The sequence below is a fragment of the Clarias gariepinus genome, chromosome 12 (assembly GCF_024256425.1).
Source record: "Clarias gariepinus isolate MV-2021 ecotype Netherlands chromosome 12, CGAR_prim_01v2, whole genome shotgun sequence".
Classification (NCBI taxonomy): domain Eukaryota; kingdom Metazoa; phylum Chordata; class Actinopteri; order Siluriformes; family Clariidae; genus Clarias; species Clarias gariepinus.
In genome coordinates, this window is record NC_071111.1 from 31776264 (window position 1) to 31797301 (window position 21038).

Below are 21038 nucleotides of genomic sequence, written 5' to 3' on the forward strand. Positions count from 1 at the left end.
TAATATTTGAAAAAAAAAAAAGATTTTAAATAAAATTATTTTTTAACAAATATAAGACTATTTACAGAAATGGGTACTCATTTGAAATGTTCTTTTTCTATTGTTGGTTGTTCTGTTTTCTCATTGGATGGAAATAAAAACCACAGACACTGAATATCACAACATTTAATACAGTATGAAACTGTATTCACATAACATAAACAATGTTCAGATTGTGACAAATTCTAATAGTATCAGTATATATTTCTTACATAATACATTTTACCAAGAGGCACTTCCAGCATTTTCTGGCCATAGAGAAGCTACAGGATAGTGAGTAAATTATAAAACATTAAAAATAAATAATGTTTATTCAAAAGACATTAGTTGTTTAGTTTTTCTCCCTTCCCTTCATTAACAATATTGTGTTTTTGTACAAAATGGAATAATAGACATCAATAAACTGAATATTTTACTTCACAAATACTGGTGAATTGTACAGCTCCCCTGTGTATAGGTATTGCTACATGTCTTAAGTGCAACATTCTAGTGAGAAGAAATAAAAAGTTTTTTTTTTGTTTGTTTTTGTTTTTTTGGACAGTGAGGTACCCATTCACATAGAAAAGCGTGTCTCACTAATCATGTTGAAAGTGTAAAGTGTAAATTGTATGTATAACTTTTGGTGAAAGGAGAGTGCACGATGACCGCCACCATCAGATGCATATAGGAATATAAGAGATAAAAGGGTGACAGTACGCAGGTACAGACCGAGGAAAGACAAACAAGAAGGATAGAAATTACAGTGAAATCAAATTTCTGCATGGAATAAAACCATGTCAATACCGTACGATTTCATCCTTACCAAAACGGGTTGCTGTGACTGGACCGGGCCAAGCTTTCGATGGATAAATTCCACATGCCCACGCTTTATGTACCCTGATTCACCATAAGATAAACACCGTGTGTGTTGGATACTTATTAACATGAAACCAGACTTTGCATTCGTTCGTTCATTCATTCATTCGACTTCTGGAAATGGAACATGCCACACACAAACACTCAGTGATGAGTTTGTGTAATACAGATAATAAAACAGGACAAGCAAGAAGATAGTGTAGAATATTCGGACTGAATGAGCCTTAAACGGTTATGAGAAAGGCACATGCAGGACAGTGAAATAAATATACTGGGAAACGTAATCAGACAACACAAGGCCGTCTGTGTCTACCTAGAGTACCTTCTCTATCTAATCACATGCATGATCCATGGAATATGAAGATATATGAAGGAACTTTATAGTCCCTGATCAACTCTGCGTTTATTTTCATTTCAGCAGGTTTAAAAACACACAAAGGGCTAAAATGGCACCGCCACTGTATACATGCTCGTCCTCTTCATTTGACCAGATGGAGTTCTAGGGGAACAGTTCAGACAGAAGCTGGGACATGAACGAGCGCTTGGAGCAGCTACGGAATATACGGCACCCTTTATTGTTAAAGAATCACAGCGAACACGCGGAGATGAGCTGGAAATCTGGAAACTTTAGTACCTAATATGCAAATTATTATGGTTAATAAATTACCTTCCAAGAGAAAAAAACCCTCAAGAAACAGGAAGAGTAAGCCATTAAAAAAAAAGCTGTAAGAAATCCCTCAATGGCAGAAGAACAATGTACGGTAAAAGAAGCGTTCAAAAAATATTTACAATGCTGCTGTTTTTTGACGAGCAGGACTCAAACTAAAGACACAGAAATCAACAAGCTGGAGAATTATACAAATTGACAGGTGTTCCTTTAAAGTAGATAAAAAGAATGACATGTACTGTAATGTCTTAAACATCAGAAGACTCCAAACATGATCACAACACTACTGTATAGATGTCCACCAAGTCTCATCACCAGGAGGGACGGGTTAAGGAAAGGTCATTTAAACAAACTCCATCATTACAAAAAGCTGACATTATTCAGTTTCATAAACAGATAGTGAAAGCTTGGAATGCTTCATGTGATCTTTTTCCCCCTAGATAAGAATTAACCTGGGTGGAACGTTGTAGTGGAGAAGGAAAGTACAAAGGAGGACACGTCCCAGGTGACACGCCAGGTGTCTTCTTATAGGGTCACACTTACATAGACATCTGCCTTGCCATGTATGATGTATGATGCCCCATACCAGATTCCACTACCAATCCCCCCCCCTGCAGGACACTCGAGTCTTGCTGCTCCAACACACTCTTACTTGGGGAGGTTCTCATATGGGTGTGATGGTCAGGTGAAAACATTTGGTCAGATTTAATGTATTCAAACACCTTTATCCTGCAGAAAAATAGATATGTCTGATTCTGATTGTTCACTAAAGCCTGCACACACACACACACACACACACACACACACACACACACACACACACACACACACACACACACACACACACACATTCACTGAGCACACAGTTGTCCTTCCTTTTTTCTTTCTCCTTTACAGTCAGCAGATCCCGTACTGGACAAGCACAGTATAATGGTTTAGTATTTTAGCGCATCCTGTCCATGTGCGAGTTTTTATTCGGGATAAGAATTGTACATCTAACAAAATCTATTGCGGGTTTTTGCATCTACTCTGAAGAATATTTTGTAAATACCAAAGGATTATTAATGTACATGTTATGTTTATGTACATTTATACATAAGGTTTACATCGTTTAAAAGAAGAACAACAAAAACAATTGTATTACATTTCCCGACACCACATGAAGTCCACAGCCTGGCCACTGAGGTTCTCCACAACACATGAGCGTTCCTGCGTCCTGGCTGAACACCTCACCCGTGCCCTACCTACAGGACCAACTGCTTAAAACAACCAGATTGTTCAATCTTACGCTCATTTTTGAGTTAGCTCACCTTCATTCTTATAGGAGGAACAGTGTTGGCTGAAGTGCTGCGGAGATCATTTAACATAGGTTCGGGTGTTTTGAACTCTGCATGTGGCTGCATGTGGAACGCCACAGTGGATCACCAGGTCCAGATATCTGGAGTGGTACAGGTGTTACGCTGGACGGTGAGAGTGCCACATGATAGCCAATAGTCCCCCAGGGAACCTCACAGTCCCATACTGCTGAGATGTGACCTGATAAGTCATTCGGTGTGGATCCAGTGTTAATGGACCTGGGACTCCAACATTACGCTCCTCTTCACCACACATGGAACGGCTCTCGTCTAACCCGACTGCTGGGTGGAAACAGACTACTGTAGAATCCAAAACAACTTTCCCATCACAGCAGTGTTCCTCTTTGGTCCACAGCCTCCTCCATCAGGTTTTTGTCCCTGGACCTCTTCTCTCCTAGTGAACTAGCTAGTGTACACTACTCAAGCATGCTATTATAAAACATACACTGTACACATCCATGAGATGTGGGTTACAACTGGAATCATTATGCTTGGTTGTGTTTGTAGGTAAATTGCATAAACTAGTCAAATGAACTTTTTTGTAAGAAATGCAAGTCTTCAACAACAACAACAACAACAACAACGATGACATACACAGTGGAATAATTGTCATCTCCTCAGTTTTGTTTGTATCTAAATGCTCAGTCAGTAAGGCCTCGGGGGATTTCTTTATTTCTTTTCCTTTTTTTTGTACTATTAAAAACGGTTGATTTGTTCCCAGATTAACTTGATTTCATACCAACATGCACTCACACACAGAGAAAGCACACCTCATGTACACAAATCTAATTCTTCATAAAAAGCTTCAACAACGCAGTTGTTTATTAAAGTTAATATTTGGCACAAACAGCTGCACTGAGAAAAATAGAATATATATATTATGCCCAACTTCATAACAATAATAATAATAATACTAATAATAGTATGATGGCAATCATAAGACCACCATCAGTCTACAGTATGTGTCAGTATTGCTTGACGTGCTGGCTGTTGATAAGAAAGCGTACATTATGCTGCGAACAGAAGTGGGGAATCAAAAACTAAACTCAGGTGCAAAAACAAACCCCCAATTTACGCTTCTCACCAAATTGAATTAGCACCCCTTCTAAAATTATGGCACAGTAGCGTCAGGCGCGTGTACAAAAGAACCGACTGCATTATCTATCCCTGAACTGCAGTCATGATCGGTCTGCGTCTCCCGTCGTCCCTGTGTCTAAGGCAGCACGCAGCTGTTTGTAGGGACCTGCTCTCTCTCTCTCTCTCTCTCTCTCTCTCTCTCACATGTCTGGCTACACCATGTCTTATTCCTGTGTGCGTTCTCCTTTGAGCTACAGGGTTAGCCGCTTAGCAGTTCACATGCCTGTGTGCATGACTACAGTGCCTCTAGGACATAGCAGCTATGGCAGGGCTGGAGTATGAGTGGCCTTCCTTGTTTAGCGAGAGTGCATGACTTTAACGACTGCGAGCTCTTTAGCCTCCGAGCATGTTACGTTTGTGTTTTTTTTACTTTTAGAACCAGAATTGAGACTAAATAAAACAAACAAACAAACAAACAAACAAAAAATCAGGTCTTTGGGTGCATTTACATTTGCAGTTCTATATGTATAATCCCTATATGGAGATATATTTATATATTTATATATATATATATATATATACTGTATATATACTTGCTACTCAAGATGCATGAAACAACCAACAGATCTAAGATTCAGCAGTTAACTGGCTACTTAAACGTGTGGGTCAGACACAGAAGGCTGTAGGCTCGAGTACCAGGGCTGAATACTGTACATGCTGTGTCCTAACTACAGTATGTGGGATTGACTTACTTCGCAAAGTATTGCATACTTCATCATTAAAGAATCATATCATACAAAAAACACACAGGTATGAACTCGAATAGAGCTGGAGGTTTACAAAGTAGTGTCTCTGTATGTAACGTTTTTCTAACTAAAGGAAAAAGGAGATTAAGGAGGGTTTTTTTGTTTGTTTTTGTTATTTTTTTGTTTTTTTCCCAAATGTGCACTTAAAGAATAAAAACTCAAAAGGATGTAGTGTTAGAGAGTATTTACAGTGCTGTTGTATCTGGATAGGAATGTCAGGTCACAATCTAAAGCTGATGCAACCCAAAAAAAGTAACAGTTTATATTAGAAAGGAAAAAAAACCACTTGAACATTCACTAGTGTACCTGCGGAGTCAGTCTGCAGGCAGGTGGTGAACCTGTGGAGGGGGGAAACGTCCCCAGGAAATCAAGTGGAGAATTAAAAAAAGAAATAGGACAGATCATTTTAACCTAGAAAGAATAAAAAAATAATAATAATAAAATAAAGATCAGATAAGTAGTGTCGGACATGTGGACTTTTAGGTGCATTCTATTTCCGGATTTTCCCCAAATTTCCCTTCCTTTGGATTACAGTGTGTGTGTATGAGTGTGTGTGTGTGTGTGTGTGAGTGTGTAAGGAGTGTGCACTTCCCCATCACATTGCTATGAGCTATCGTAGATTTCATTCTTGAACCTGTCTAATACTAGGGTCCTTTGAAAACACCCGCTGAAGTGAATCGAGTAAAAAGTGCAGATCGTTGAGACCCCGGTCATGGAAGTTGGCTTGAAACTTCAGCACAAATTGTACAAATGCCATTTTATCAGATTAGCGACCGAAGCCCGTCTGAAGACGCTCGGACGCCACCCTGTTTCCCACAGAAACTTGTTCACCTAAAGAATCTACAGTGTTGTGTCTTAGTGATGTGCTGGCAACCATTCATCAGGAGTCTTGTTTGGAAATAAAGGCATTGTGACAATATTCTAGTCTGGATACATCTCACATTATCTCCTGATCCTCAGACGTCTCGTCCCATTTCGCATTTGAAAAAAAATCTTTTTCTATAGTTCAGTTTTTACTACAGCTTGTGTCTCGATTTTCACTTTCACGTGTCCGACCTTCATTCGGTCTCTTCCTCGTCTATCGATGCCTCGTACCGCTCCTCCACTCCTGGCCATGTCTTTCCTCCTCCTTCTGCTCTGTGCTCCTGGTCTTCCGTTGACTTGTCCTTGTTTAGTGTCTCCTCCTCCTCTTCGTGAATGGCCAGGATTGGTTCAGAGGCTTTGTTTGGCTTTGTTTGGCTTTGGCCCTCCGCAGCGATGACCTTCTTCCACATTTCATAATTCTCCAAAAGGTACTGGGTGATCTGACAGAAGACCTTCTGTCGCATTTTGGGCATCAGTTTCTCTACAAACAGACAATACAAGCATTAGACCTTCAATTTAATTCAGGACATAATATGGACATTTTCTGGCCTATGATGACCCTCGCTGAAAACGAATGATTTCATGAAAAACTTGTTCAATTACTCCAAAACTGCCCAGTTGTTGCACGACTTGGGTGCCATGTACTGCTATCTACCATAAGGGGTTTAAATATTCTAAACAGTGAGTGGAAGCAACTAATATAATTAAATAATAAAAACAGAAAAGAATGACCTGCAAATCCTTGTTGAGCCATGTTTAATTGCGAACACCACAAAGACAAGATATACAATGTGATGAACTGGATTGTCTTTTTCAAATATTCACTCATTTTGAATTTGATGTCTGTAACACTGAGACAGGGCTATTCTCACCACTGCGTTCCATCACCTTCCCTTTTAACAACACTTTATAAGCGTTTAAGAGGACAATAATTGTTGAAGCTTTGTAGATGGGATTCTTCACCATCCCAGTTGCTCAACAGTCCGGCGTCTACATTCTCATATTTTACGCTTATTTCACAGATTTTGAACTTTGCGTTGATAGCAATCTAACATTCAACATCCAACATCTAAAACATCATGATTTTCCAAAACAACTTGAAATGTGGACTCGTCAGACCACAGCGCACTTTCCCACTTTGCATCAGTCCGTCTCAGATGATCCCGGGCTCAGAGGACCGCCGCCCTCTCCGTGTGCTGTTGATGTATGGGTTGTGCTTTGCATGGTGGAGTTTTAACTCGCACATGTAGATGTTGTGACAAGCTGTGTTGACTGACGGTGGTTTCCTAAAGTGTTCCTGGGCCCACGTGGTAAATATCCTTTGCACATTAAATATCTTGTCTTCAAGGTGTTCTCAACTAAGAATGGGTCAACAAGGATTTGCAGGTCATTGTATTCTGTTTTTATTTACGTTCCACCTTCATTGGAATTTAGGTTTGTATCATACACTATTGCATCATACAAATTATTGATATCAATCGATTAAAAATTATAATTCAGTTTTTAATGAAGATAAAAAAAAACATTTCAGTGTGTTTTGGACCTATATAAATGGTTTTTTTTTTAATTGATGGGGACTCAAAATTTTTATCCATTTAAAATTGGGCAACTTTAAAACCTCTAAGGATAAAAATACATTATGTGTAGAAGATGAACATACGAGAGTGATCCGAGTTGGTGGAGGCGTCTTCCTCTGTTGTGTCTTCTTCTTCTTCTTCTTCTTCCTCTTCTTCTTCATCAGTCTCCTCAACACCAGATCCTTCGTCAGCCTCGCTGGACTGGGGCTCCACCCACCGTCCGGGCATGAGGGCAGCTGCGTCATAGGAGCTACAGAGCGGCCCGACGATGTGTGTGATGAAAGACTCCTGCAGCTTGGCTAGCTGCGGCGCTGAACGGTCCATGAACGGGCTGATGGGCAAGTCCAGACTGGCCTCCTCATCACCCTGAGAGAAACATAAAAAATTAAGGAGACATGCTTTATGCAAATGGGATGTTCCTGATACATGTAATAAGTTTGTGCACCCCTGACTACCACACTTGTGTGGTTCTTGCCCAGACTGTGGCTGAAGCACACAATTATTTAATGTCTGAAAATAAAATGTGCATGATGATGTCCCTGTGAGATCCACAAATCCAGCTCCATGAAGACATGGTGTGTTCATGTTAGAGTGGAAGAACTCGAGTGTCCTGCACAGAGCCCTGACAGAACCATCAGCTCTGGGACGGACTGGAACCGGGCTCACTAATGCTCCTGTAGAGTGTGTGAGTGAACACACGTCCACACACAAGCTCCAACATCTAGTGTTGCCTTCCCTGGAAAGTGAAGCAGTTTAAATTCTGTATGTTGATCCTTTAAACAGGTGTCTATCTATCTAATCCCTCATACTGCTGCATGCTTCGATTAAAACCCATTATCTTAATTGCATGAGGCTTGGGAAGCTATTGGCTACACACTCACTTCTGTCTGTCAAAACTGGTCGTACGGCTGATCCTCACCCAGCCTGCATGTTTAGGCAGCATTCTTTAAGAAAAGAGAGATCCGCACACTTCTGTAATTAGTACGTCTCTATTCTACAAGTTCAAGGAGAATGAAACAGTTAAATACGCTTTCCTTTTATTTTCATGGCCTGCATTGCCACTGTGTGGTATCTGTGTTTTGTACCGTTTGCCTCTCACAGCAGTCTTAATTAAGACTTTCTACATTTTGATTAAAGGCAAACTCATGGTAACCCATTCCCTCGTAACGAACAATCCTGCTGCACTGACTTGATAATGCTGAAACAATAAAATAAACATGGATAACAATGTTTGTGCATAAAGCATAGGGTGTGTGAAACCGTATACACAGTAAATTAATTGCAATCTCTCTCATCACTCATCATCTCTACCGCCTCATCCTGTAGACAGGGTCACAGAGGGCCTGGATCCTACCCTGGACCTGGTGCAAGATGTGTGATTTAAAAAAAAAAAACCTTAATTGTCGAAATTGACAAGCAATAAAAGAAAAACCTGCATTTTTGGAATAATACTCAGGCATAAACAATGAACTACAGCTGCCAAGGCCTTCTGTTGCTATGGCAACCAGATCCAATGTCTTTTAAAAACTCATCATGTATGTGTGCCTTGTTCTGTCATTTGGTACAGAAGAAATAATTTAAGAACCAGAGAGAGAGAGAGAGGGGGGGGGGGGAATTAGGATTTTTCTAATGCTGTAAATAGATCATGACAAAGCCGCCATTTTCTCATTTTCACAAATGCAGCACATTTTCTCCCCCAAACACACACTGAGTATATTTGGTGCATTAATTGGTGTGTATTGTTGTCAGCAGTGCAGTCGTAAAAACATTACCTTCAACACTGCTGTAAAGGAGAGAGCTGGTTGCCAGGAAACGTGTCCCTGACTCTGGGTCAGCATTATTAATGCACAAACTGGTTTCTAAGGACATCTGTATTATGGCTCCACTTACACGGGATGTCACGGAACTTAAACGTTATTTCTGTGAAAATTACTCATGTATACGAATGCATCGCGTACCTGCTCATAAAACTCGTTGACGATGCCCTCCGTCCACTGAAGGTGAAGATCTTTGTGCTTCAGTGGCCCATTAACATCAGCCAGCTTGATGCACATCTGGCAGACCAGAAGCCGGTCATTCTCATTGGACCAGTCGATACCTGAGCAACCTTCATCCCCAACCTGTATGCAAACAATAAGGTTAAGTTAGAGTGTAGTATTTTTTTTCCTGATTACTCTGCATTATGGAAGGAGGAGCCCACCTTAGCATTGAACTCGGCCAAAAAGTCAAAGTGCTTCTTCAGGTCAGTAGCCAGAATGGCCTCGATAACCAAAAAGCGAAAGCGCTTGAAATCCACGTGGTCGAGACTGGCCAGAAAGTTGTAATCAGGGTGAGACATGAAGAGATTCCAAGCAGAGGCAGCATGGTGATTCTCCAGAACGGAGCGGTCGTTGTACAGCACCGCCTGCGCAAACGAAAACCACAGGTTCATATGAGCGTTCAACTGTGTGGGGGAGAAACCACTGGGGAAGAAGCCAGGGTTTTCATCTTAATGCAACTTAGTGCAATTACCAGATCATCACATTTCATCAGCTCTGTTATGTAAACTGATATCAACAGGAAAAAAAACATCACTTAGTTAATCTGCGTTAACGGTCCTTTACCGCTCGAATGGTGTCGATGCATTTATTTCATATTGAAGCCTCTTAATATTTAAAGATGTTACAAAAAAAGGGAAAGATCTGTTCAGGCTGGATAAATGTGAAGCACTGCACAGCTTAAATACACCACTGCCATCTGTTTGTGGAGGAGGAGGAGGGGGAGGAGGGGGAGGCATCAGGACTATTTATACCCTGGACATTTTTACCCTAAGCCCCTCACACTTCTTTAACAGTGCAGATCTGAGGATTATTAGGCAGGATGCTTCATGTCCCAGGGTGCCCTCATTATTCTCAGGCTCCTGCTCATAGCTAAGACCTGCTGCAGTCCCCGTTTGCACTCTGATCACACCGTACAACTATTTAAATCACTCCAGGATCTGTTGAGCTCTACGTGGTCTCCTGCTGCCTGACATGATGCTGCTGCCGGATCCTGACACACTCCTACCGCTGTAAAGCTCTCGTCCACTGGGGCTGCGTGATTCACCCTGACGCTTTACGCACTGATGCCTGGCCTGGATGTCGGGAAAGAGGTATAAATAACAGGCTAGCAGGCTAACAGGCTAACAGGCTATCAATAACCTGAAACAAACCGGTTAGAGTTTCTAAATGTTTGTTTAATGCCAAATAAAAGGCACTTGAACATCAGTAAAGTGTTACAGGAGCTTAGATAGATGTTAAAGGAGATGCTGCCATGAAATAACATTTTTAGATATATTTTAATTATATTAGATAATGAAATCTAAAGGTTTTCTGTCAGTAATACTAAATTGCTCATTAAATCTAAAGTGATAAACATACAGTACAGTGGGGGCAGAACGAACTCAGACCCCAGAGATTAGATCTCAAAACTGATTACAATTATTTTTTGGCCACTAATCTATATATGATCTACATCCTGAAATGACAAAACATGAAACCTAATCATGCAATCTCTCATCTCTTCTGTTATATAATGCATGCCCTTCATTTCTTTCATTTATTAGATATTTCTTACATATTACCTCTTTCAGTTTTATGTTTTTTCCAAAACTTTTATTCTTTCTTTCCTCATTTTCGCCTTTTTGCACACACACTCTAGTACTCCATACAGTAAATGTATAACTAGTTTAATACTACGTAACTCGTTTGTCTTTTATGATTTAGATCTTAAAATTTGTTGTTTTCCTAAAAAATTTAAATATTATTCATACACAATTAAACACAATCAACTTCACAAAGTACAGGTCAGCTCCAGATCGCGTGTGCATCAACCTGAACTTTCTAAGCCTTGCATTTTCTTCTGGATCTTATTCGTGATTATGGATTTTGCCCTTGTACAGTATTGATGTTTGCTAATTGCCTGTTTCCTCTTTATGAAAATCATTGTTTTTTATTTGTTGCCCAGCCCTATAATAAAAAAACTAAATTTAATAAAAATCTAACTGTCTTTGCCTCTGTCTAATGATATAATACAAACAGCACTTAGCTAAATTAGAAGTTACACTGAAATTGATTTTAAAAGCACTTTCGGCAGACAATGTCTGTGCCATGTGCCTCGACCATGCATACTTCACTTATTTCCTGGCTACAGTAGGTGAACACTCAGAGGCGCCCACTCAGTGTTCATTTTTTTGTTGTTGCAATGCTCAGTTTGACTAAAGAGCGATCACCATGGCCCAGATCCTAAAGCGTCCTGATCCTTTAAAAGACTTTCTAGTAGAAGTATATGCTCCCAAGCCTGGAGTAGAAACTGTGGTTCAGAGTTGAGTCTAAACTTCACCCCATAGCTTTCAGCTTTAATTTATTACCAGCTGAGCAAAATGACGTCATCAGGAACAGAGAGCTGATGGGAGTCAATCTGGTACTGGAGGAATGGTGTGTTGTTGGCTGGAAGGAGCCTCACATCCATTCACATTTTTCAGTGACCATGTTCTTCCACGGTTCTTCCACCACGTGCTTCAATAGTATCACAGAATATATTGCCAGTGATAGAGACGCACAAGTTACATTACAAGTTCTAACCAGCAAATGAGCCGTTACGTGGTGCGGTATGGAGAGCCGCACCACAAGACGTCATAATATCAATAAGAGCCCCGACGCAGGGCTTCAGAGGGGGCGAATGAAACAGGAATTAGGGAGAGTGCTTACGACACACACAGGAAGACCTGTTCATTTGACTTTTCGTTTTTATACTTTAAGGTGAGAGTGCACACTAAACTGATGGGTGTCACTCTCTCTCTCACTTTCTCTCTCTCTCTTGCCGGAGTCTTAGGGAGGCAGAGGTTTTGGGTCTTTGCCGCTGTCTCTCCACTTTTTGTGCGCTTTGTCTGTCTGTCTTTATTTTTCTTTCTTTCTTTCTTTCTTTCTTTTTATTTGGCCCTGATACTTTACAGATGCTACCTAAATGATCGCACAAAGTGCCGAGGTATCAGGACCCTTAAATAGACACGCCGCTAGGTGTGTCGTGTCCAGGCTGATTGCCTTGTGGCTGCATTGCCTAGCAACCGCATGTCCATATGGCCACGCCTCTGCATGTTCAGAACTCCGTGGGGTTGCAGCCTGTGGATCTACAGTAGTTGTTCTGACCAGTGCCGAGGATTTTTGCACGGCTCCGCCCCTCGTGAGACCTGCATCATTACATAAATAGTCAATTTCTTTGCTAAGACTCACAAGTATTTGGGCCTGGTCTCTTCTGTGAGCTTAGTAGACCCAGAGTTCCCTCAGCACTCATTGACACATCTAACCCCTTTATTTTCCAAAAAATGTGCTCGGTTGCCAGTCACCATTGTTCCCCTGCGAGCACCAATCGTACAGATTCAGCAGGCAGGTTTGGAAAACAATACACAGATGACAAGAACAAGTGTCCAGACACGATCCCCAAACAAATGAACCAGGAGTGGTACAGTATATATCCTGGCTCCAGGTTAAATACCCATGACACCACCAAATGGCGCCATTATTCCATATTCATCTCATGATGAATACCGGACCTTCAGGCCCTGGCATTTCCCCATGACACCACTGGTGTTGCTGTAAATTAAATCAAGACTCAACTCATATTGTAAAGACAGGAGGCTAGACCTTAAATACAGTGTAGGCTATAGTGCAGCAGAAGAGAACATGTATTCTGAGCCGTGTCTCTGTTTCACAGAAAACACTGAAGCCTACAAATGTGGCTGCAATAAACTACACTTAACAAGACCCACACACTTTGTCTTGATCATATTTCAATGTTGATTTCCAGACAGACACACTCCTGTCGACAGTATACACACAGTACTCCAGTGTAAGACACAATGCAGTGTAACCCCTGCTGCATAGTGCACCGGACCGAACATGCCAAGCCTTTAGCCCTGTATACTGTAGTTCTGGTGTGGACTTTGTTCTGGATCTTATGTGAGATTTTGGATTTCGTCTGTGTGTTGTTGTTGTTTGCTGATGGCCTGGGTATTTTTAATGAGATTTTTTAAACACTGTTTTGAATTTGTTTGCCAGGTCCTGCAAAAAAACCTCAAACTGCATTTGCATCCTTCTTTACTCCCATCGCATGACAGTTAGATACAATTCCTCAATTTTAACACACAATCCATGATATACACAGATAGAAAGTATTGTAATGTCTATTAATATTTTTCTTCACTGAGAAGTTCTATGCCCCGCGATGTATTGGCACCCTGTCCAGGGTGTACCCCGCCTCGTGCCCTAAGTCTCCTGGGATAGGCTCCAAACCCCCGTGACCCTGAATACAGGATAAAGCAGTATAGACGATAAGTGAGTGAGTGAGTGAGAAATTCTACCTGCGGAGCACTGGTGGCCACCAGAAAGGCGTTGGTTCGGCCAGGGTGGTCGTAGTCATGCATGGCAGCTGCCACGTACAGTGCCATCAGCTCCAAGGCAGGTATAAGCCCTGAAAGACAGCCATAGCTGTCCTCCATAGTTGGGTAGGTCTTAGAGAATAGATATTCCATATTATGGTGACTGATCCCAGTGACAGCATCTGCATGAACAAGGAGAGCGAAAAGGAGGGTAAAGCTAGCAGTTAGCCATGCAGACACACAAAGGGCCTCGATCGTCAAGATAGATATTAAAGGACTTATTCATAGATTGCTTGTATATGTGTTGACAAAGGATATTTGTTATTCGTGTGGCCATCACTAAAGGCAGACGAGCTACATTAGGAGCAGGTTTTATGGCTGATCAACACATGCACACACACACACACATATGAAGAAACTTCCAAGATTTCTAAATACCGGAACACAGTCACGTCATGTGCTTAATTATCTACTGAATATTTAAATATTCTCACCTGAACCACTGACTGAGTTGTGAGCCAACAAAGGTAAGCCTGGCACCGGCTGTGTGGTTAGATACCAGACAGCATGGAGAACATCTGTGGCATGGATCCTATTGTGATCTAAAGTGAGAGAAAAAAGCAACAATGAATCAAAAACTGAATCATTTGTGATAGACACACGTCTTCTAAAGCCTTTTTAAAAAATGATTGATTTCTCTTCTATTTACTTTTTACAATGTTAATAAATAATAACATGAACGACATGTAGTGCTGGACTTACATGGGATGTCCCTGTAACCATTCTCCAAGGCATGGAAGTAATTCATGAACTTCTTTACTGGGATCTTGAAGATTTTAAAGAGACCAGTATCTTCAAATAGTCTGTAAGACATCTAGAGCATGCAGATGGGGATTAAAGACTTTAACTGACCAGAAATAAGTGTTTCTAAACCTACTGTAAATATCATGTGATAATGCTTTCATGATTTTCTAATCCCAAAATGTACAAACATACGTTCTAATTGATCAGGGACATCAAAGGATTTCCACAAGCAACAAGCCTTTATGCATGTTCTGTATTGTCATAAAGTGAAATATTTTGAGCTTTTTTTGTTTTATTTGAAAGATTTAATTTGAAGATTACAGCTCATGAAAAAATCCTAAATCTCCAAATATATTAGAATGTTTAATTTGGCGTGTATAACTACTGTATCTCAGTCTAGTTCAATGAACGCGTGGGGAAGACTGCTGATGTGAGAGTTGTCCAGAAGATGATCAGTTTCACCCTCCACAAGGAGGATAAGCCACAGAAGGTTATTGCAGAAAGGACTGTCTGTTCACAGGATACTGTAAGCACATGCTGGAAGGTGTGTTAGGAAAAAGTGCACACGGCAACATGACAGTAGCCTTAAGAACACTGTTAAACAAAGCTGATTCAAGAACTTGGAAGAGCTTCACAAGGAGTGGAGTGAGGCTGGAGTCAGTACATCAAGAGTCACTATGAACAGATGTCTTCGGGACGTGAGCGAAAATGAGTGTCCCAAAGTCCTCTTCTTTAGATAAAAGTAAATTTTGCGTCAAGCTTGTCACAGTCTGTAATGATTTGGAGCTCCAAGTTCTCTTCTGGTGTTTGTCAACACCGCATATACCAGGAGAATTTAAAGCACTTCATGCTTCCTCTGCTGACCAGTTAAAATTTATGGAGATGCTGATTTTCTTTTCCAGCAGAACTCAGCACCCTTCCACACCGCCAAAACTACCACTAACAGGTTTACTGACCATTATATCACTGGGCTTGATCGGCCAGCCAACCTGGTCGTGAGTAGCCCCTCTACAGCTACAGGCTGGTCACCTCCACGCCACACTGATGCAGTCATTCATGGTAAAGAAGCCCTGATCAAATCCCGCGTCCGTAAATGAGCATGCTTTTTAGAAAGTGGACATTTCTGTATTATAAATCCTTCTTTGATAGTGAGTTTTTGATGTTCATGAGCTGCAAGCTGTAGCCATCAAAATAAATAACAATAACGCTTTGAAATATTTCACTGTTACATATAGGGAATCTAGAACAGGTTTCCCTGCATGTGTACATAACTTTCACTATAATAGAAACGCCTGTACTCCTGAACGTTTCTGCTGATGTTCCATAACATAATTATCTGGCAGCAGCATAATGCGTTAAATGAAGCAGATTTAGTACAGGTCAAGGTCAAGGTTAATGTTCACATCAGACGGCTGATCAGCCAGGAAAGGTATCTGAGATTGTTCTGGACACAGACTCAAACCCAAACTAGACTAGGTAATGTTTTCAGAAACTGCAGAAATTTTCTCGTCAGACTATTTTAGCTTTCTAATGAAAAGTTACACATTATTAGTAAAGAGTGTACAGACAGAGGCATTTATTGCACTATTTTGCCCCCTAGTGGAATAAAGGAAACTAGCTCTTTCTGTTTATTCATGGGTTACAACAAGAGTTTTTATTTATTTTTTTTTTTTTTTACCATGGATCCTAAAATCATGTGGATGGCTGGATTAGAACATCTACCAGGCTGTGTTTTATATCCCTGCTCTACCGTCTGTCTAGCTTTTTCACCTACACTTCTGACAAACAAAATAAGTGGAAAAAGAGAGTTACGCTACCAGTCAAAAGTTTGTACACCCCTTCTAACGCCATGGTCTTTTTACACTGTAAAACAACACGGACGGCGTCCAAAATTTGCAATAATCTCCTTGGAATGGTTGTTATGGCGATGTGTCTGATACTTATGCTCTCTAAACCCTTCATAACAGCTCTAGCCAGTTTCATCATGGTGCTTGATGGGTTTTGCAAATGCACTTGACAATAATGTTCCTGCAAGAACTGTTCCAGACCTTTGTGTCTTAAAATAACAACTGATTGTTGTTGCTGTTGGTATGTAATTATCTAATGCCATACTGTATGTGTGAGTTCATCATTTTGAAATCTCCAATATTGTTCTGGAATGTAGAAGGTAAATCAGTTAAGAAAAAAACATTCAATTAGAAAGGGTGTCCAAACTTTTAACTAGTACTGTATAAAAATTAGAACTACAAGATAAGGAAGGTTCGACATGAGGTATCATAAAGGCATCATGAACATCATGATCCAGATGATGGGTGCTACCAGGCCTAGTCTGCTCTCAGCAAATATCACCACCTTTTTAGTTTTTAAATAAGAAGGTATCTGGAAGGGACAGGAGGACAATTTTAATGTTTTAGTAACTCATTATCATTGAAAAATGTTTGGAGTTTATGCAGTGATGAAAGCTTTTAGTTAAAAGCAATAAAGGTCTGTTGGATTTAGGAGGAGTTGAAGCAGCTACTAGAGTAGAGTGGTGTTAAACATTAGGCACTGATGGCAAGACAACAGGAGGTCTGTCGAGGACAACCTGAAGCCTAAATCAGAAGACGAGAGTTTATTCCTAGCTATGAGTTATAAGAGCTAAGCTTAAACAACGCAGAAATATGTGTCTCCATACTGTACCTCTTGCATGGTACCTCTACAGTCCCTCACCTGGCTTAGGATGCAACCGCACTTCCCATTTGTTTTCTCCACCAGCTTGAATATGGGGAAGTTCCAGTTGTTGATCTGACTCATGAGAGGCTCCAGGCCCTCCATCACCAGTGGATCAGGGGCTATAATGGGTTTGTTCTTAAAAATGAAAGACAGCTGTGGGTTATTTATTCAAGTCCTTTATGATGCTCTATGTCACAAGCCTTTAAGCAAACAAGAATCATTTATCTTTATGCTACGTGAAGTAACAGGATCATTAGAAAAAGATTGCACATATGAACAGAATGTAATCTAAAAAACACTCTATTTTTAAATTCTACATATATGCAAATTTTTCAGTCCAATCTAGCTTTTACAGGAGTCACCTCTGGTGGTAGTAAGTGATGCAAGAGAAGCGTCTCTGCTTGCAACGTCCTGCAAATCTCCTGCATGTTGTAGGGCGGTCTGCAAACCTCTCCATCCTCCTCAGTCTGTGCAAAGTCACTGCTGTCACTGTGATTGGTTTCATAGGTATTGTCGCAGTCAGAAGACACCAGGACTGGATCATCTGATTAATGACAACACCAAGAGAAATGACTTGTCCACTTTTTAACCAGCTCTGTTTCAGCATTATGCACAGGTGTACCAGCGCTGCCTATTATACATTTTTAATGGGATCCATCACATATGAGAAGGAGAAAAGTCCAGAAATGATCAGGGGCCAAAAACAAAGGTAGTACACTTCTCTTTTTATCCAAACATTCCACACTTTATATGGTGTAAAATAAGTGCAGTGTTGGACTGGGCGTTGGAGCGGGCCTCCCACTAATACCCCACGGCAGAATTCCTCTCACTCTCTGATCACTAACGAGGGACAATCTCTGGTTCTGAAAAATAAGTCCAACATAGAAAGGGGCAAGACATGCAGTTCCTTGAATGACCACTAGGCAAAACCAAAAGGTTATGGATTCCCCATTCATGACAACTGTAGGGGGGTAAATTGTGATGCAACGCACCAGTTAAAATTAGATTAAGCCATACAATTATGCATGCTTAGGAGTGTGGTCGATTTGAGTGACAGCTGCATTGCAGCTGCCAAACTACTAGCTGTCTGCTGTACATCACTTTAGCTAACTAGCTAACTAGCTAACTAGAATCATTGTAGAGTAACTCAATACAAGAAATGTTGGAGTTGACACGGGACGGCGTGTAGGATAACAGAGTTCAATCAAATGCAAAGTAATGTTAGCATATGAGGCAGCACGGTGGTGTGGTGCTTAGCACTGTCACCTCGCCCCTCTAGGGTCCGAGTTCGATACCTGACCAGTATCGACTCCCACTCCCCGTGGGTTCCTCCGGGTACTCCAGTTTCCTCCCACAGTTCAAAGACCTGTAGGTTAGGTTGATTGGGATTCCCAAATAGCCCGTAGTTGTGAATAAGTGTGTGTGTGTGTGTGTGACTGTGATGGATGGGCACCCTGTCCAGAGTGTACCCGGTGCCCTAAGCCTCCTGGGATGGGCTCCAGGTCCCCGTGACCCTAAATACAGAATAAAGTGCTATAGATGATGAGTGAGTGAGTGTTAGCATATAAATCATCATAAGCCACCTAAGCATTTTAGCTAAGTTTAAGCTAAGCTAGCTAGGTTATGGTAACTGGGGTAAGTAGGCCAACAGCCAAGCTCTGTTCTTTCCGTTCTTAGGAGTTGGTTGCTAGGGTGTAGATATGTGGATACCAGACTAAACTAGTTGTTTATGAGGTTGTAGCTTTAGGTGGTAGCTAGCAAGCTAGTTAAGATGACAGATAGAGTTTGTCTGGTTATTAATATGCATTAGGGTAAAATTTATTCACAAAGTAACAAAGAACAATCTAATATATTTATTGTACTGTAAATATGAATAAGTTCACATTTTAGTTCAGTTTATAAGCCGCTACTCAGCATTAACACGGTTGCTAACCAGATAACTTACAATATCATTAGCTGTAGTTGTTGATGGACCTGCGACCACTGCCACACCCAAAGTAACTGATCACACAATCTATGCTTTATATACTGTGTGTGTGTTTTCAATCCAAGATAATTTAATACATTTAGGAATAATGTACCAGTTGATTCTTGTGCTTATTTTAAATGCTCCTGATCTGCATTCCCTTTTCTCACACTTGTCCCTGGTATCACAGACACATCCTGAGACTTAGTCACGAGATCCACTCCCTAACCAAATATGTGACTCTAGTAAACATACAGTACTGAATCAGACAAAATGAAAACCTGCCTTCAGCACTGGCTCTGTGCTCCATGTGATCCGGGTACCAGATACATTCCAACAGCTAATGGAACGAGTTCTTCAGCGCGTTTCTACAGATGTGTGCCTGGTATAATCCGGACAATATATCGGTACATGATATCAAGTTCCAGTCCACTTGGTGTAGCTGGGGCCAGATAGAATTTATGCCTGGAAAGGGAGTGTCCATGGGGGACAGCTGCAGTGATGAGACCATGGCCAGTCCCATGCAATGTCATTGTAACCACATAACTTACAATATTATTACAGGATTTATTACGGGTCACTTGTCCTCAGCTTCGTGTCTTTTTCTTTTAAGTTGGGCATTATTTTGGGGATTTACTGTAGCGTTGTCATTCGACCAATTAATAACCAAAGATGATGGATTTTTGCTAAGGTCAAGAACAGCAGCATGGGCCTCCAAGTGGCGCAGTGGTAAAGTGCTCGCCCTATCATCTCAGGATGATAGGGCGAGCACTTTACCACTGCGCCACTCGGATCGCAAGTTCGATTCCCGGGTGATGCTGTAACCTCTCACAGCCGGAGGTCTAGAGAGAGCTGATTGGCCGAGCTCTCTCAGAGGGGAGGGATGAGAGGTACTCAGTGCTCCCACATTAATCACGGCTTTACAGCCAATCAGGGGCGTCTGTGAGGTCGCGCACGCGGAAGGAGTGGATAGCGCTGTCCTCCGAGTGTGTTACGCTTGTGTTACGTGAGCAAGCAGTTCGAAAAGATGAGGTCGGTGACATCACGTGGGTCGGAGGAAACGCGTGATAGTCTGCGACCCTCCTGACTGAGTGGCAGTAGAAGCTTAATGTGGGAGCCCCCTAGAAACAGGGAGGAATTGGACACGACTACATTAGGAAGAAAATCAGAAAAAATTAAATTAAATAAAAAAAGAACAGCAGCATGCCTTCAGAGTGCTCCAGGTTAAACGCTATACTGATACTGTATTACTCAATGTGGGGACCACAGCAGCAAACAGCCTGGCCATTTAGTGCACACACTGACCATGTATCATTTGCTGGATGTCCTCTTTTTAAGAACCAGTAGGTCAGATACCCAGGTGGCTGGAGCAGCTCCAGGAGTTTCATGTTGAGATCCAACACCATGAAGAAGTAGGTCATTAGAATGCTCATGGGCTGTGAGGTCAAGCTATCATACGGCTTAAAGCGCAAGAGAACCTCAGGGAAAGCAAATAAATTCACAGAGCCCTGTATGAAGGCCTGGCCCCAAGCCCAGATGAAACGGGAGGTTGCGTCAGGACGGGCGTCCTGTGTGCAGATCACATGGTCTGCTGTGATATGGATATTTCACCATCATCCCACAAGAGGGCATCCACTCCCAAGTTATAGAACTCCCCTTTATTAGTTACACACACATACATACACACACACACACACACACATACATACATACATTCTGTACATACATACATATACAGGAAACATGGAGGAGCATCAGCCCGTATCACTGACTCTGGACTGCGTGACTGTTTAATGTTCATTGGATTCTTTTTTTATTAGATTCATATGGATCTTAAACTTTGTTAACAAATTTTAACTAGTAAAAGTCTTAAAATTTTTTATATAAAATTATCACAATACATAAAAGAAATGCAAATCTCT

The 21038-nt window shown here is 41.2% G+C and overlaps 1 protein-coding gene across 3 annotated transcripts in view; it reads right to left on the reverse strand.

The window, feature by feature from the left end:
- Positions 1–2170: 2170 nt before the first annotated feature.
- The window catches only part of pde3a (phosphodiesterase 3A, cGMP-inhibited), a 63620-nt gene continuing 44752 nt past the window's right edge, over positions 2171–21038 (reverse strand). For all 3 annotated transcript variants that reach the window (XM_053508678.1, XM_053508677.1, XM_053508676.1), the window contains exons 7-15: positions 17513–17694; positions 17148–17285; positions 14397–14508; positions 14129–14236; positions 13617–13816; positions 9441–9644; positions 9199–9360; positions 7324–7606; positions 2171–6144 (exon numbers count right to left, since the gene is read on the reverse strand). In XM_053508678.1, coding sequence (XP_053364653.1) covers positions 5858–6144; positions 7324–7606; positions 9199–9360; positions 9441–9644; positions 13617–13816; positions 14129–14236; positions 14397–14508; positions 17148–17285; positions 17513–17694 — 1676 coding nt within the window. In that variant the 3' untranslated portion in view covers positions 2171–5857. The remainder of the gene's footprint in view (positions 6145–7323; positions 7607–9198; positions 9361–9440; positions 9645–13616; positions 13817–14128; positions 14237–14396; positions 14509–17147; positions 17286–17512; positions 17695–21038) is intronic.